The 19,067-nt window shown below is 40.4% G+C and overlaps 1 protein-coding gene across 1 annotated transcript in view; it reads right to left on the bottom strand.

Annotated features, from left to right (window-relative positions):
* Positions 1-19,067, bottom strand: part of SPOCK1 (SPARC (osteonectin), cwcv and kazal like domains proteoglycan 1) — a 265,054-nt gene that overhangs the window by 54,460 nt on the left and 191,527 nt on the right. Inside the window, exon 6 of the mRNA XM_059483545.1 lies at positions 706-820. Within this exon, the coding sequence (XP_059339528.1) occupies positions 706-820 (115 nt within the window). The remainder of the gene's footprint in view (positions 1-705; positions 821-19,067) is intronic.

Genomic DNA, 19,067 nt, shown 5'->3' with positions numbered 1-19,067 from the left:
GTTATTAGAATCTTTTTTCTCTTGTGTGAATGAAATTGTAAGCTTGAAATGTCACTGAAGATTTATTAATCTGATACTCCTTCTGATAAGGGCAAAGAAATAGAAAGGGCAGAGAAAAAGAAATATTTCTTGTGGCCTGATAAGGACTACAAGAAATAGAAAATATGAATAAGGCAATTTATCAGTGGGCATTCTGTAACTAAAAGACTCAAGCCACACAAAGCGATAGTACAGTTATATATTGATTTCAGAACACTGCCATCTACAACACTTGGTCAAAGTTTGAGAGCTGTGCAGAAAAATGTCTGCAATTTTCGAAAAATGATACTAAACCTGAATTTTCAAACTGTAGGCTGGAGTAACACTTGTTCTAGAAAGTAAATGGAGGCCTGAAGTATATTTCCTTTTCTACTTTCTTTTACAATTTTTCAATATTTCCATTTGAAATATTTGCATTTAAAATATTTCATTTGATTAGCCAGGATTTAGTTTTCCTATGATACTCTCTCAAGTAGGAGTTAGCTTTGCAGCAATTAAAGTGTTTGAAAGCATACCTGTTTAAAAAATGATTAGTTGTACCATACCTTTTTCTCAGAATGCCTTACATAGAAAAGATGCCAGTTAAGAAAAGTCTTTCTTACATTTTTATAAGAACACAGCAGGAGCCAAATCATCTGCCATGATTTCATTAACAGTTCAACTTACCAGTTTTCTCTGTCTTGTGTTTTAAACTTTCAGGTCCTGGCAGGCAGGGGCAGGGCCCTTCACATCGAGCTGTGATGGCTTTGCCAGAAGTACAGGCATGGAATTCCATCTTGCACTACAAGCATAAAAAAAGAGCAAGGATACTATTTAGGACAAGATATAAAATAGCAGCTGTCGATTAAATGAGAAATTGTGTTATCAGTAATAACATTGGATAGATTGCAAAACTTCAGTCTCTACTGCAAATACTTGTATAAGATAACACTGACTATTCCTAGTCTTTCTTGTTTTCATTACCTACATTTTAGTTCTGACTTTCCCCAAGAGCTTTGTACCTGTGTAGTTGCCCTTTGCTCAGTGACTGCCCCATGGGTATTTCCCCATTCTGTGCCCAGCAGCACCAGTGGCTGGACACTGGACTAATGCAGTAATAAAATGAAGTGAAAGAAACACAAATGATCCCTTTGGCTTGATACCTAGGGAACCAAATTCAGCTCTATTTTTTGTCTTCCTCAAGTCATGCTTTTACAAGACCAGAATCCAAGGACTTTTGATACACAGGGGAGTGCTGCCTGTTGTGCCCAGGCTGGAACTCCTCCCTGCAGGGATTGCCCCCTGCCAAGGAAAATGGGAATTCAGGGCTGCAAAATCCCTTTGATCTGAGTTTTATTGAAGATTATGATTCATTTAAAAGCAGGCCAACATGCTTACACAGTGGGACAGGATGTGTTTTGACACAGCTGAAGGACACAGAGCCTGGACCATGGTGTTACCATGGAGGATGCAGTGGGCAACTGGAGCTCACTGGGCAGCAGCCACTGCTGAAACCCACAGCACCATCCTCTGCAATTCTGGTACAGGGGAGCCAAGAGAATGGATGTTGTCACAAGATAAATACCTCCTGCTTTGAAAGTACGGCAAATACCTTGGCTTTGCCAGGGTTTATTTTTGTTAGAAGGGCTCATGGTGGCCCAAGCTTTAATCTAGCAGCAGGGGACCATTATGCTGTGCCTACATCCCATTCTGTTGACATTATCCCCCCACCATCCTCACCTTCAATGCATCAGGGTGATTCTGTGCTCTCTGTGATGTCCTGCCCTTCTCATTTAGAAAATGCAGGGCCACACACAAGCTTGCAAGTGTGCAAGCTTAGCTTCTACTTTGCACCAATTTCTCCCAAGACTAAAGGGAATATATGTACTTATTTTTCAACTGTTTGCTCCATAAATACACTTTGCTCAGAGCACAAAGACAAGAGAGAGCACATCAGAAGGAAAGGAGAACAGGAGAAAGGACAACACTGAGTGCACTCCTGAAGGCAATGACTTTCTGCAGCATATTTTGATAGTCAATGTGTTACTATAAATCTTCTTCCTGCAGCTGGAGTTGATCATTTAATCCCTTACAGAACATCAATTACTTACATATTTTATTATGCATAATAAATGTAAATTATGTATCTAAGCATTAGCAATTATACTTCAAATACCAACCTTTAAGATGGCACCAGCCTATTTCAAGCCTGTGCAGTTAAGAAAGGAAGAACTTTATACTTAGAAACATCAAGGCAAGTTTTTCCTCAGCTATCCAGACAATTGATAAAAATGACACCCAAAAAGCTAAACACAAACCAAAAAAAGAAGCTGCTTAAATGGTTTGTATTGACTGAGGGCAAGGAGGAGAGCCCAGCCTGAAGATCACAATGCTGCAGTCATTAATCACATGTGAGTAAGATTACACACATGATTAACCACACGATACTCCCACCGTGCTTGTTTGGGATATTTGGTGTTGGGGGATGAAGATTAAAGAATTCCGTCATTTTAAATATTAAATTAGGATAATACTAACTACTTTTCAACACCTAATCACTGTATGTAGCTCTTTATTCCTTCCCTAAAGGAAAAGATGGAGATCTCTTACTTTGCATGTGATGGTGTGCTTACTCACTGTAACAACCTACACAAGTGGCTCAACTTTGGATTTAATGACTTTGCCTAAGCCTCACTAAGTGATATTCAGAGGCAGAGTGGCCACAGAGGATGTCTTGTGGAGCAATAATGACTTTTTGGATTATTCTGCCACTGGATCTACAGCATATAAGGAGCCTACTGGCTTTCTCCAGACCATGGACAATAAAATGATACACTGTGCTTGGAAACACTCTCAGTCTTTCACACCAAAGGGACATTATACATTTTGCAGACATGAGTCACAAAGCTCCTTGCAGTGATTGTGCACAGGATTCTGTGGGAGCAGCCCCACAGTTTGGGGCCAGTCCCTCTCATTTCAGGGGAATCATTTTGCCACTGATATGATTGGAAATGCTTCAACTCTCTGCTGAGCTGCTCTAGTAGAGCTCCCTAGGTTGTGCAAGCTTTGTATTTTTCTGCAGCCTCCCTGGTGTGTGAACTGCATTTGTTTACTCTGAACCCCAAGGCCCACATAAACATCTCTAAACTATTTTACTGCAAATGGAAAAGCAGCTCTGTTATTTGTTGCTAAATGTATATGGAGATCAATAAAGTATATGAGGGGAGAAATGGTTGAACATATTCATGGAAAATTCATAAATTAATTTATTCAACGAAGATGTGGGAAATTACTGCAGAGTGTGTTTTGGTTAAAGTGTTCCCCTGAGAATCCACTACTCGTATAATGATTCCCTCTTTATTGTCAGTGAATCTACAGCAATGTGTTTTGCATAAGCATTCACATTTGAGGGAGAAAGGAAATAGCTACATAAAATTTATTCCTAGCTATTTTATTCTTGTCTGTTAGTCTCCAGCCTCCAGTCCCTACTAGAGGAGAATCTAGATTTTTTTTTTTTAATGATATAATAAAACAGTGAATCTCTGCCTTTATTCTGGCTTTCAACTTCTGGCAGTCAGCTTTTCATCTAACCTGCAAGTAAGTAATCCTGTGGAATAAGTTCCTGTGATCTTATCTGCAAGGGTGTGTATTTGACTACTGAATGTGTTCATGGATAGCTTGTACAGCCCAGTGCATTAATGCTGTGAAGAGCTTTGCACCCCGACACAAGCAGCTCATGGATTTGCTTATAACACAGCCAGGTACAGCAGCACATCCCAGCCCTGATGGCACCTTTCAGTGGCAAAGCAGAGTGATTGAGATGTAACAGGATGGCCCAGGGGGCCTGGGACATTTTGTGTGATTGATTCACAAGCCAAAAATCAATAACTGAAAATTTCTTGTAGTCATGCTAACACAGGAGAAAGTGCTAGGTTCCAAACTTCTGTTGCTTCTATCGTTAATTTAATGTGAATTAACCAGGAGGGTATTAGGAATTAGCAGACAATATACATGACAAAGATAAACATGAAGTCTCATTTGAGGAAGAGTGAGCACTGAAACAGGAGGCTAAATTTTATAGTATACTAATTAGCATAAAACTCCTGTGATATTACATCATATTAATGGCAGTGTCTCTAAACTTGTTGTTGAACAGTGCTCTTGCCTGGAAGACACTGCATTTTTATCACCCTACAGCTTTTTACATTTTCACCAAGAATGATTTCAGGGCAGAGTTTGTTTTGTGGTGCATCTTTTGTTCACTCACAATATGTCTCTTTGAAACTACACATACAAATAACAAAAGCTCATTATTTTCTACCTTATCTTTTACCCAGTGGCTGCCACAGGCAGAAGCTAAAATTTCCTAAAATTATAGCATGTATATATTTTTAGTCCATAGTTTCTTGATATCAGTAGTGTTCCCTACCTATCTGTCTTAGCAGATAATTAGAATCCATTGGAATTCAGACACCCCTTTGAGAGGGGTTGTTTGTTTACAAGCTTTAGAGCTGTGCTTGCCATTGCTTCCTTAGCTGGGACTCTTATCACCATTTTCTTTATAAGCCTCTCCTTCCAGTTTTCATCAGATGGAAAACAAAATACAGTATTTGGAACACACTCAGATCAAGTGTGTTTTTTTAAAAAAACCTGTCACAATAAAATGGTTCAGTATCTCTTCTACAAATCCCAAAAGAAATGTCAGATGGTGCACTCCCATTGCTGAACATATACAATAAGTTTTAATGGGAATTCTCCAAACTTTTCAGGCTCTGTAAAACCTGAAATCCTGAAATAAGGATTGAGAGACAGCAGTCAATCACATGAATTCGTGTTCGTTAAAAAATCAGACACTAATGTGAAGTCTGGAGGTGAGTCTCAGATTCTGGGCTGAGGACAGGGCTGTGTGGTCCCTGAGCACTTCCCCTCCCTGCCCTGGGTTCTGCTGCCTTTTTGCTGCTCTGCAAACCAGAGCCCCCCTGTCCTGTGCCCTGGGACACAGCACCTCAGTGGGCACTGAAAATATGGGCCGAGCTCTGTCCCCAGGACTGGCCACTTGGGCAGCTGTCTGGTGCCATTAGGGGCTATTCCATGGCCAGACCAACACTTGGTGGCTGCTGCAGTCATCTCATTTCTCTGGGCACCCTTCTGCTCACAGAGCACAGCTCCCCACTGCCAGGCCCCCTGCCCTGCACAGACATTACTCCAGGATGGGATTGGCTTGTGCTGTTGCAACAAAAATTAAAGGGAGACTGGTGGAAAAATTAACTATAACAAAAACACCATTTTTTTCTTCTTACAACAGCTACCAGGCAAGCACACTTAATCTTTGCAATAAAAGCTGTACAAAGATATCTTAAAATCCTGGAGCTCTAATTAGGAGCTATGTTCTCCTTATGAGAATACATAGTTGGTGTTGATATTAATGGGAGTTATGCATGCATACCAGTGGTGGAATAAACTCTATTGTGTAAATACATATTAAAGGCTTTTAAAAATGTGTGCTAGCTCTAGCTTTGAAGCAGATGTTATAGCTGATGGGCTCAGAAATTCCCCTCTCTGCAAGGAGTGACATGAAGAACCTTGTTATGTCTCAGGTAAACAACAAATATTTGAGAATGTCTTTCACTGCACAAGTAGCTGACAGGCTGGTGGTTCATAATCTGCTAGAAAAAGAGAACAGCAACCAGGTGAGGGTCAAGAAGAGAGAGACCCAGGTGCAAGGCCACTGATATTAAAGGGGCTGAACAGATTTATGCAGCCAAATGCAGTAACACCAAAGGTCTCACAGAGCAAAGCTCCAAGGAGCAGAAATTGGTGCACACTGCACAGCTCTGCCCTCTGCAATCCTGCAGCTCTAATGAGGGACAGCTGCAGGACTTTGCCCTCTCAGGAAAATTACCAGGGAACAGAAGGAAAGCATGAGACCCCAGCAACCTTTAAATATCAGGGTAGGTCAGGGAGTCACATCAGCAACTTCTCCAAGCACATGGCTCAAGTCCTTAAGATTAGACTTCTCCAAGCACATGGCTCAAGTCTTTAAGATTAGAATTGCCAGGTTTAAGATTTTAAAATTAAACAATTTTTTAATTATTAAAATTTTTAGCAGCTATTTTTGTTAGATACAATCAGAAAGTGACATGTTTTTCATACTTTGTGTTTTAAACAATATTACAGCATAATATTGTTTAAACCACAAAGCACCATCTTCAGAGCAACAGGAAAGTCAGGAGATTAATTTTTCAAGAAGAAACAATTGATTCTTGGGCTTCAGAAAAGAACAAGCTGAGTTGCATTTGGCAGCAATCATGCAATTCAGGATGGCAATAATTGCATATTTTGTGGCTTTGCATTACAATTAGAACTGTACACACCTCTCTAAAAATAGCTTTCAGCTTCTCAGGAGGAGGAGAACAGAAGGAGCTCCTTCTTTTCATCAGCCAAAGACAGAATGACTTTAGAAAACACAGAGCTTGATTGCTCCATAGAGGGTCAGCTCTGCTCCTAAGCAGAGTCTATGATTTGATAAATAAATAAAGAAATAAAAAAAAAATTAATAAGATAAATATTAAAGACTTCATTAAAGAAAGAAAAAAGAACAGTTTTCCAACGTGACTGATGGCTGAGGAGTTAGTAGGATGACTGCTTGTAGGCATGTTGAACCATCCCAGTGTTTGACTGGCAGGGCAGCAAACTAAGCAAATGATCCTGTACTTGTGTTGCTGCAAACTGCCCTTACAGCCAGAGCAGAATCAGCTAATTTGGGGACTTCTGGACAGACCAATGAAGCACAAAATTCTGTTTTATAACAAGGCACATTGCCCCAAGAAACAAGTGGCAATCAGCTCAATGTGAAGCAGGAAATTCTAAAAAATGCAGTTGATGGCATGAGCTGGATGATATGGCATTCAGGCCACAAGACCATGTGGAGGTGAAGGACATTCAAGGGACCATTTATTAATGTAATGTGACAATGAAAACAAATGGTTTCCTATTCTGTGATCAAGCAAGAAAACAGTTCCAGGCACCAAAATCTACTGCATCATAAAGAAATTGAACTTGTTTTTACAAGTCATTTAGATGCCAGTTCTGGAAACACCTAGGTCAAGGGGTGTATGTGGGAATCTCTCAGTTGGTTTATCATCTTTTAAGAAATCTGGGTCCTTATTGGAGAAGTACAGACCAAACAGAGCCAGAACTTGACAGAGAAGAATCCATTCATAAGTTGAAACATTTGTGCCATGTTGATTTCAACTTTTCCTTCACTGGCTGATGAGACCCCAATGAGTTAAATGAGAAATGAAGACAAAGCACTTCTGTCCCTTATATAAATAAAGACACCCATCCTCCCTTCTCACTGAGATTTAACACAAAGCACCAGCCTGGCTTAGATCTGCAAACCACCCTGCTCTCCTCCCATTACATATAATGCAAAGGCTATGGCACTTTGATTTTGGTGACTATTTCAGAGTACCAAGGTCATCCTCACACTCTGGGCTGTACCAGATGGTTCTGTTTCATAGATGCAGGAGTTGAGGTGCTGAGGAGATGATGCACAGTCACCCAACCCCATATTCTACACTCTGTATTCAGTCACAAAATCTTTTTCTGCTAAATGTCCACTCTGCTGTCTCCCTGCAGATCTGCATGACAGGTCACTGATGATGAGCATTTCTGAGCTGCACTTGGGAGTTTGTGCTTTCCAGTACACTACTCTGCTGTATCTCAAGCCATGGACTTTTAAAAATCACTTTCCTCCTGCATTTGCTTTCCTTCATTTCTAGATTTATATTGTATTGCTTTTGCCTCTGTGAAATTATTCCCTATTCTAATGCCTCATAATCATGAGCTGAGAGTTCATAGCTAATAGCACTATTCAAAGTGGAATGAAGCTACAATTTTTTTCCCCTTTAATAGACCAAAGCCATCTTAGAATAAAAGTAAAGAAAATCACGGAAAAACAATTGGAGATTTGGAGTGATCGATGCTGCTTGAAATGTACTTGCCATGTAATTGAGATGCATTCTCATTCTCATTCTGCAGCCATTTACTGATCACATGAGAAGGATGATTTGTCATTTTTACTTGCTCCAAATTACTAAAGGCAATTTAATTTCTCTCATGGAGACGACACATCAGATAACGTGAACATAATCAAGGGGTAACGATCTGTGGCTCTGTGCACACACTGCTGCTCCTGTTACCAGCTAAACAACCACCTGCATATGGCAGAGGGGAGGCAACACCAGGCACTCAGATCCCCAAGCACAGGATCTCCACCCAGTCAATCACATTATAAACACAGCAATTTAGCTATGCCACTGACTACACTAATTTAGATTTCAGATGAGGCAATGCTCCATCTACAGTCATTCCCATACCCATCTGTCCATACCTGGACCAAAAGCAGCAGCTGGTGACCACTATAAAGGGTAGGCATGTTCCCTGAAGGCTCTCATGCAATTGGTATGGTGGCAATATCTTAGCATCCCAAAAATCTATCGGCTCTCCCTATCAATCAGTAATTACAAAGTGTTTAGTACTTTATTTGCAGTTACTTTTGGGATGTCTGATAACAACAGGATGTGACTGGGGATGGAATTCTGACCACTTATGGCTGTATGTACTGAATATCAGGAAAAGTCTGGATAAGTCCTGATATAATATCAGGATAGGCTCAACCCTCTCTCTGATGTATCTAAGTTTTCAAATTAAAGAAAAATTGCTACTATACCTGCTTCCCCTCTTGAAATGTTGGTGAATGAGTCTTGAATTTGTTCTATGCTGGCCATTTTTTCTCTTGACACAAATATTGAGTAACAGCTGGGGTCTTGTTTTGCTCATTTCTGTTCAAGGCCAGGTAGGATGTGGCTCTGGTCTAGTGACAGCTATCCCCACCCATGGAAGGGTTAGAACAAGATGCTCTTTAAATTCCCTTACAACCCAAATAATTCTATGATTTTTGTGGTCACAAAGTTTTGTGCTTCCCAGGGCCATTGTTATAAAATTATTGGGGAGAAGGAGGAAGTACATGGAACCATCTCATAATCCATGGAAAAGGTCTAGGGGGCTCCCAGGAGAGACAGAGCACAAGGGTCAGACCAAGTGCTGTACTCTGGGCAGCAGAGCTCATCCATCCTGCACTAGCAAGGATCTCTTAGAACTCACTGCATTTTTTTCCTAGAAAATGGTGGGAGGATAAGGCTGGAAATATTGCAAAAGAACACCCTGACTTGTTTGACAAGTTGGTGGTGCAGCAAGCAGCAAATCAGGAGTTCACTTGTGCTGCCAGCCATAGGCCAATCATATCACCAAGTCCTGAAGTCCCTCTGCAAAACTGGACACACCAGGTTTTCCAGCATGCATGCTTGGTTTTCAAATGTGTCATCTTTTTCTAACCAAACTTTGTCTTTGCATGCAAGAGGTGAAAGCCAGTCTGAGTTTTTCTGTTCCCAAGCAGCTCCTTGTTCTCTGATAACAGATTTCAGGAAGCCACGGGAATATTTATTCCTGCTCTCTAGAATAGTTATCCCATCCTAATCATTACATCTATTAGATGAACTAGTTCACAGTAGGATGGACAGATTTCACGGACCATGATGTGGCCCCAGCAGTGTTCATTCCTTGTTACAGATGTATGAAATGTACAGTATCCAGCAAACTTCCAGCTCTCAGAGACACTTTTTGTCTGTTGATTAGAGACAGAGCAAACCTGAAGTGTAAGTACAAATATAAAATACTCAGCATCCTGTAGTACCCCTGCTCTGCTTGCTTTTAGATTAGCAACAAGACTGAAGTCCTAAGAATGCCAGCATGCTTTTTAATTGACTTCTCAGAATTTTTATTTTGAAATCAAAACAAAAGCCAAACAATCTCCAATGCTAAGAACAAAACATATGACAGTTACTCGTAAAGAAGCTTTAGGAATGTCTTTTGGAGCATAGCAACCAAGGGAGAGTAAGCAGGCTTAAGCTTTGAAGTTAAAGCTTTCAGCAACATTTCTGATTTCTAAAGAACACAATAGAAACAACAAAAAATTAAAGAAAAAATAAAAAATGGAAAAACCAAACCCCAGGCCTAGTTCAGTGCTCACTGAATGGACTTGCTGTGAAAGACACCCATACAAAGAAAGCAGAATTAGCCTGTTTGCTTAGAAATCAAGTACCCACAGCTAATCCTTTTGCAGTATTATCCTGTTTTGGCCTTTAATAAATCTGCTTTAAATTAAAGATGTACCCAAGCCAAGAAACACCTCCTTTGATGTTTCAAATGGCTCAAATAAGCTGTTTGCTAGAAAAAGCTCAAAATATGAATTCTGCAACTGAAAAAATAAAAGTCCTTCTCCTTTGCTACAAGGCTTGCACCTCTCAGGAAGGTCAGAGACCATTTAAAACCACAAATCTGAAGCACCTCAGGCACTGGTCCCTCTCGAGTCCCTGCATTAGGAGGAAAAATCCTGAAATACGTCTCTTACAAGCCAGTTAGCCAAAAGCAGCTAATCGTGTTTTTTTTTACAACCATTACATCACATCACTGGAATACTGAAACAAGGAATTTTACAGGTTAACTGAATGCAGGCATAGAGCTTGGAAAAAGCTTGGAACAAGGTAACTAAATTACTGCAAATGATATTTGTATTTAAGCTTGTATAATGAGCTGCAAGCTGGTGCAATAAACTCTATGTTCTTGTTTCCTCTTCCACTCAAGAACACAACTTTCAGTACTTGAACTGTATCAGATGACTCATCATGTAAATAACAGTTTTCTCCTGTTTTGACCTTGACTGCAGAAAGAAGGATTTTAAAAATAATACTGGTTTTACCCACCAAATGTACAGCAGGCAAGTGGAACTAACACCAGCAGCAATCCTAAGGCTGTCCTTAGTGCAGGAGTTTACATAATTGATGGGTTTTTAAGTTCCGACCATCATATGCCAATTTGTTTGATTTGGCAGTCACAACTGTGATTCTAATCAAGTTAGAAAAGCAGACCTGTGATTACCATCATCAAGATTGGTAGCTTTCCCAAAAAGAACAAATTGTGTATTTGCAATCCTCACTTAGTGCTCACTTCCTTTCGAAGGGGGTGTTCTCGCCCAGAACTGTTCCTGGCACAGGGCAGGTCACCAGCCACAAGGACACAGAGCTGCTCAAACTTTCTGCTTCATGCTTTGATCATCTACTTCAGGGAAAATTGTTGCAGCTTTGGGGGCAGGCATGGGAACTTCTGGGAATTTTCCACAAGCCATACAAAAAATGCAGGTTCTGGAGGGGTCAGGGTTAAGTGCAAGGAAGCCAAATCCCTGTCCTGTGCCCCTTCTCAGTGTTCTAAGTAACTGGGCTGGCTAAACAAAGGTAGTGATGGGAGAAAAGAGCAGCCATAAACCAGCACCCACTCTCATCAGGATGTGACCTGTCCCTGCTGCCATTCTCAGCCATGAGACCTTGATCCCATGCAGTCTCATACAAGCAGATGCAGAAATCCTTTTCCCTTCCAAGCATGCAGGCTGAAAGACTCATCCTGAATATTTTTTGGCAAAATGGTTCATCCAGTGAGCACCCATCTTCTAGGTCTTCTGCACCATGAACCAAGAGATATTACCAAAGGAGGTAATATCCAGTACTGGATATTACCAAAGGAGGGAATTGCTCAACACATTTTTAATTTCATTCACTGCAGAGTTTGTGAACACCACTGTTTAAGACAAGCCAAATTACAACTTACTCTGGTTCCATGTAGTTTTCATCTATGTATTATTTTCCTTCTTGCTGCCTTCTGAATTCTCATTAACCTTTCTGTCAGAACTGCATTAAACATGTCCTGTTAATTCAACTTGTTTTTCAAGAAATCTGACATGGAGATGACAAATGCTCATGTAAATAAAACCCTCTAGTTAATGAAGTGCATAATAAGAAACACAAAATTCTAGTTTACAACACTTTTTATTTCAGCTTTGCTACTCCAGTGAGTTCAAAAGTGAGATTTTCTGAATAGCTTTAGCATCTGTCCCTATGGGAGCAGAAGAAAAGGTCATGGACTCTGAAGAAACCTAAAGACTTGAAGAACTTCCTCCAAAGCTTTAGCATTTTTGTTATTTTAATATGATATTCTATGGCATACATATTTCCTAAATAAAACCCTTTACATGCTACTCTTACCAGGGTAGTAAATTTCTCAAGAAAGTTTATAACTTTGTTGGCATTTCTAATGAGAAGATGCAACCTTGATGCAATAAACATTTGTATTCAAGTAAGTTTTGTGACAGAAATATCGCATGTTCTATAAACACCAGAAAATACTTGTTAATCCTTAAAAAAATCCCAAGGAAGTTTAATTGACTAGAATGATTAACTGCCTGATGTACTACATCTATTCTCCTAAATATTATTTTGAAAAATATTCAGTAAGACAATTATGCAATAAAATTACCATTTATATGACTCCTTTCATCCACAAAGGCATCAAAGTCCTATGTATGTATAAAGGTATAAATACCCAGTACTGCTCAAGTGCAGCCAATCCTGCAGCAGGAAATATCAAATGCTCTAAACCAGCAGAAAATATAATGGGATGTTCGAAGGGAGCAATGCTATTTAAATTCAGAGAGATGACAACACCCAATTAACCAGATAAGAGTACTAAACCTGCACTCAAACACAGGGCTTCTTTTCAGACTATTGTTTATTTCCCAGTTGCTGAAAATTAGGCTTCATAAAGCAGCTTTTCTTTTCTTACACACCTCTCTTGACCAAGCAAGGTAGTGCTCAGAGCCTGTGTCAGGAGCCCACAGATGCCCTTTCAGAATCCACTGCTTGCTTTAAACATAAATCAACAAGAATGTAAACATTTTCCACAAACCCATCATTTGCACACTACTAAATGGGTTCTTGGCAAGTCTCACACTTGTACCTGCATTAACTCAGCAGTGGCATTGAGTGGCACAAGGACTGGTAATAAAACCACAAAAGGAATGGTTGGAACCAAATGATTTCAAGTTGGAAAAGCCCATGAGCCACAAATTCTGTGAAAGCAACCCCTAAACCTTACAGCTGAATTGCTACAGGAGTTTGAGAAAAGTAAAACAGTGTTCCCCCTCCCTTCTGCTAACAGTTGCACATAATGAGCCACACAAATGGGTCAAAACTTCTCAGGTTTTCTCCATTTAACATACCAACTTAAAATCCAACAATTTTACTTTAGGAAAACCATAAAGTAGAACTGCAATGTGGCTCATAGTCTGGACATTAGCAAAATTACGAAATACTAGGGCTAATACAGTCTCAGTCTCCAGATGGCCACTGGGCAGATGAAGTTTGTGGCATAAATCTTCTCATTTGCCACTATAAATTCATCAAGCATGAGTGAAGCTTATTAGCAAAACTTAGATGTTATCTCCCACAGAACTCTAAGGCTCCAGAAGATTAAAAATGTTTTCCTGCCATGACAAGTACAATGACCTCATAAATATTAGTAGACCCTTTGGCACTGGAAAATGCCATCTATTCCTGCTTCTGTGTAATACAGGACTGAGCAAAAAAGAATACAAAGATGTTGCTGCTAAAGTTTACCCCCATAGAAGGCAGTCTGAAAACTGCAGTCTGAAGTCATATTTCTGTGCTTCAGAAGTCCATGAAAAACATTTGAAGAGTGCATTTACCCTTTTGAAGGGAATTCAGCCCATTAGACTAAGATCTTTTTTCTGAAATATAAATAGTTCAAGAAGCAAAAGATCTAGCTAGATAATAAATGAGTATTTTTCACATAGTATCAAACAGCCAGTTATACACCATTGATATTTGAACTGCTTTCGTCAGAAAGAGATTTATTTAAACTTCTTTTGAAAGAGCTATTTCCTAGAATAACACAGCAAAGCTCTCATGTCTAGTACTGTACAGTTTGTTGACCAGTTAGTTACTCATCTATTGGTACGTGCATTTATCCCCCATTTATGTGAATGTTCCATTTGTTCCAAATGGCTGAGCTCAAAGCTGGTTGCAGATGCTTGTGATGTTCCAGACAAACCCTTCCTTTTTTCCCCCTCACAGGTCTGCAGCATTCCTGAAATGTCCATAAATAGAACTCAGAAATTACACTTCTAAATGACAATTCATCACATCTCCTGCAGACTGTAACAGTATTTTAAATTCCTACTGAAGCCTCACCACATTCAAAGTCAAAGATGACTGCTTTTTTTTTGGAACCAGTTTTTTGAGCTCTTCTGTACTGAGCCTGGAAATTACTTCTTGCAGTAGAGAAAATCTGTGTGTGGCTTCTGCCACAGTACCCCAATTGTCCAGAGGATGCCACTTTTGATTTGTAAGGACTTGAGGCATCTTTGCCTCATTGAAACTCCAAGCTCAGCGTTGGTGCCTGCTCAGAGGACAGGCTGGAAATTGGGTCCTAGAGGCAGCATTGGCCAAGCACTGCAAAGTGCCTTGGACAGAAACTGCAGACTTGCCTTTCTTGTCTGGGTTTGGAAAGGGTCCAGCTCCCCAAAGAACGAATAAAAGTGAGGCCAGTCCAGCCAATAAGTGACTGCAGCTCAGAATTAATGCCACAGTGACTGATAACAAGTGCTCAAATGAATTTTGATATGCCCAACCTGCAGACATTTAGTGCCTGAAACAGACACTGAATTCTCAGGCTGGGTTTCTACATGATTCCCAAGCTTCAGACTTATTCTCTCATAGAGAAGAGTCTTGTCTCTCCTTGTCTCTCCTTTGCACTGGTGCCAGAAGGGCCAACTTCAGCATTTGAAGCTTCACCTGCCATTTTAGCAGTGATATTTTTCTCTTGAACATTATGGAGACTGAGTATTTTGATAGGTCAACATTGCTGAAGATAGAAGCACAAATTAACCTATTTTATCTGTTCACTGTCATATATGCACATATTGAAGAATTAATTGTATTAAAATATTTAAAATAATGCAAATACTTTGATTGACAGTATTTAGTACACTGGCTGAAGGTGCTATGAGAAGAATATCTGAAATAAAGAGTTGCTGTGTTGCTTTAAATCAATCACTTAATGACTGTGGAGTTCATTTTTGCAGCACCCAGTGGTTTGCCCTGGACAGCCTGGCAGGGGCTCTGAGCCCTTACTTCCATGGGGAAGCATTTAAAAAATCAGTGAGAATTGGCCTCCATCCTTCAGGAAAGGCCTCAGTCCCTCCTTATTCCCACCACAGGTTGGACAGCCTGATGGGTGAGAGCCTCATCACCCTTCCACGTTCTCCTGGTCTCTGGGTTGTCTCACCTCAGCTGGGAGGGCTCCCGTCATCAAGGTGCTGTGAAGGAGCCATGATCAGGATCATTTGGTTTAAAAATGAGATGAAAATGGGTGAACTGTGCTGTCAGAGTGATGCTGAAGGACGACAGCAGCATGCAGAAGGCTGCAGCCTGTACATGGCATCACCAAGGAAATCCATCCCCGAGCAATGCACGGGCTGATGGCTGGAAACTGAGGGGACGTGATGGATTTGCACTACTCCCTCAATAGAAAAAAACCATTTAATTTAGAAAGATTAGATTGTCACAATCGCCCCTGACAAGAGTGCCTGTCTAGCAAGGCCTTGAGCCTATATTTTGGGCTAGAAGTGTGCCTTAGCCAAGACCTTAGAAATATTCACAATACAGGCTGTCACCAGTGCTACATTTCCTTGTCACTCTTTAAGTGTGACTGATTTGCCAAGATCAAGACTAAATTCACAATCAGTGGCAAGGGCACCCAACATGAATTATAAAACTGCCTTTCCTTCCCAGCCTCCTGGATATGCTAAGGAAAATGCTTTCCCTGTATTCATTGTTGCTTTTTATATCCACAGCATATCCTCTGTGTAATGATGCAGGACTGCTTGGTTCATCCCACATCCTCCACCCTGCTCCCACAGCAAAGGTGATGCTCAGTAAGAGGGAAGCATTTAGCTATTAAATATAAAACCTGTATTAAAAAAATGTATTGATTTTATGGCCAAGTGTCTTGTGCTCTGAGATGAAATGGAAATAGAGGTGGTGGTAGAAGTGGAGACAATTTTTTTATAATTTTTAACACTGAGGGAAGTGCTGGTTGTTTAGTGCAGCTCCGAGGAGGCTGGGGCAGTGCCTGGGCAGACTCCGTTCACAGATTCAAAGCAAGTAGAGAAAATAAAACCCGAAATCATGAGGACCAGCTAGAGGGAGGAAGGAATAGGAAAGGACCGTTCCTTTCTCTTCACCTTCCCAAAATCATGCAAGCAGAGGTGAAACTCAAGTCACTAAACAGACAAACCATGCATCCAGAAGAACCTGTGAAGTCAAAGGATTAACTTTTAAAATTTCTAAAAGTGGCTTCCTGGATCTGAGCAGAAGCAGGGAAATTACTGCTGGTACAAAGGAAACAGGAGGCTTAGAGCACATCCGACTTTGGGTGGCAACTGATACTCTCCCAAACCCAGGATTCAGGCCAAAGCTAAAGTTGTAAAATAAGGGAGGCAGAGAAGAGCAATGAACAGAAAACCCTAGATAGTGCTCCCAGCTCCTACAGTGACAGATGATGTCTTGAGCATATTAAGAAAGCAATAAATCCCACAGAGTGATCTGCCACCCTTAAAGCACAGTGTATGCTTAGCCTTGAGGATTTTGCCCAAGGGAAGAAAATACTGGAGTTCCAGTGCCAGCTTAAATCTCAGATTCTCTTCCACAGGTAGCTCTAAGTGGGTCACAATTTATTGCTAGACTAAGATATAATGCTGAAGTTGCAGAGAGCCTTCTCTGCAGAAGAATTAAATGGTGACAGTTCAGGTACTGAGGAACTGGGTTTCACTAATCACAGCACTGTGGGTAATGAAGAAAGCTTTCTTCTAAGTCACTTTACAGAAGTTTGTAAGCTTCAGTGCTTTGAAAGTCACAAGACTTACTCCAAGCTTTCACATTCTGTGCTGTGGGCTCACTCACACAGATGACATGGAAAAGTTTATGATAGTACATCAAAAGAAAAACACTAATTAAAAAGGCTTCCCATTAAAGAAAATGGAAACAATGACAAAAACTAGATTTAGAGTAAATTTTTAGATTAGTCATAAGAAGGAGAAAAATTCCATAACGTTATAGTAACTGTCTACTTACAGAAAATAAAGGCTCCAAGTTAAACTAACAGAAAACCAGAATGAATGAGATTTAAGGTTGAAATACCAGGAAACTGTTGCTGACCATCATTCAAATGCTGTGTTGCATCAGCCTGTGAGGGTGTTCCACACTGACATAAATGAAGAATTCTTCTCATATCACTTTTCTAACCAATACAATTGCTGTTGTTTAGTCACAGACCAGCCTGGATGTTGCTCAGAATCATATCCTACTATTTTGCAGTTATGATTTAGGTCTGAAAACTTTTCTAATGGAATCAACAAACAGAAAGAGCTGAAATTTAGATAATAATGCCAAATTTATCACCACAGTAGGAATATGATTCACCTGTAAATCTTCAAGAGTTTTTCACCCTTCACTCCTGAATTACAGCTGTTGCCTCATCTAAAGCCCTGCATTACTCATACTTTATCATTGCAGTAATCTGACAAAGCTCACTAAAAACCTAACAAACTTCTAATCAACCTGTATTTCACCATCAATGAGCAAATCTATGTCAAATACCCCTGGGATCACAGCACTACCTTCACAGTGGTGCACTGGGCACTTCTGGAGTCTCAGTTCATGGCTCCAATCAATGGCCTTTGTGCCTCAAAAATCCTGACTGCCTTTCTTGCTAACTGCACAGAGCTAATGGAAAAATGGCAAAAGAACATCTCTGTTACTATATTTGTTGATGCTGTGAGCTCTTAGCCAGATGGAAGCTGTTTATTGCCGATTATTTTCAGGTATTCTTAATCCTAAGATCTTGTTGTAGCCATCAATTTATACATATTATTTTTACCAATCTAATATTTATCCAATATTTCACTGTATTTGACAGCAAAACCTATCTCTGTGTATGACCACATGAGCTCACAACATTCTTGGTCCATAAACACCCCTGAATTAATCTATACCTGCCTTATTTCCTATTTTCATTTCCCAAGGAACAGCTTCTTTTTATTTTTATAGACACTATATGGTCCAAAGAAACAGCTAAGTGAAAACATAACAGTTAACTGCCCTCAGCCTGCAGCCCATATCTTTTGGCATCACCAGGAACACTTAGAGCTGCAAGACTGGATTCAGGAGCTCCTAAAAGTAAAATTACTGCTGCAAAGAAAGTACACAAGCATCTCTGAAGACAGAAGTGTCCTCACCTGACCCCTTTCTTAAACACCAGCATCTACAGCTTTAACAAAAGCACTGGTAGCCCACAAAAACCAAACAAAACCTGCACACCAAAACCCTAAAGGTTGCTTGTGCCTCCTCTTGTGGATGGGTGCAGAGTCCCACTCCAGCTCTGGTGCACTGATGAAACGGGAATTCCAGGGTCTGGTTAAACTCTGTTGGATCAGTCCCATTGACACCTCCCAGCAGGGCAAAACACTGACCCTGCTGTGCCTGAAGGTGTAAGGGCTGACACCACTCACGGTGGTGCCTCCTGCAGGAGCCCAAGCCCTCACTCTGATCCCTGTTTCCCCCAATTCAGGTCTGGCTGGTGACATTCTTTGCCTCCCAGTGCCACCACCTGGGAGAGCTGCCTCACAGAAGGCAAAATGTGTTTCAAAATGTGAGTCTGAGTGCCTGCAGGTGATGTCACTCAGTCTGGAAATATGGGATCAGGCCTATCAGATAAGTGTTCAAACTAAATACAACAGGATTTAGAACATGCTTTTAGATTTAAGGAAAAGTGCAGTCTTTAAATTACTGCTCTAGAATTTACTGGCTTAAAAAGAAAGACCTTAAGGCATCCCATCAAAGAGTTATATAACTCAAAAGGGTTTTCCTTGCTCAGTGTTGCTTGTGCAAGATAGATTTAAGTAATAAAAAGTGCTTCTGGCACTAACCCCTCTATATGGGCTTTATGATGACAGATTTCAGATTTGAAAATAGAGGTCTCCATACAGGCTAGCATTCTTCTTCTGTGCCCTTACAGAA

Source organism: Ammospiza nelsoni, chromosome 16, assembly GCF_027579445.1.
Source record: "Ammospiza nelsoni isolate bAmmNel1 chromosome 16, bAmmNel1.pri, whole genome shotgun sequence".
Taxonomy (NCBI): Eukaryota; Metazoa; Chordata; class Aves; order Passeriformes; family Passerellidae; genus Ammospiza; species Ammospiza nelsoni.
This window is presented reverse-complemented; position numbering and strand designations above follow the sequence as displayed.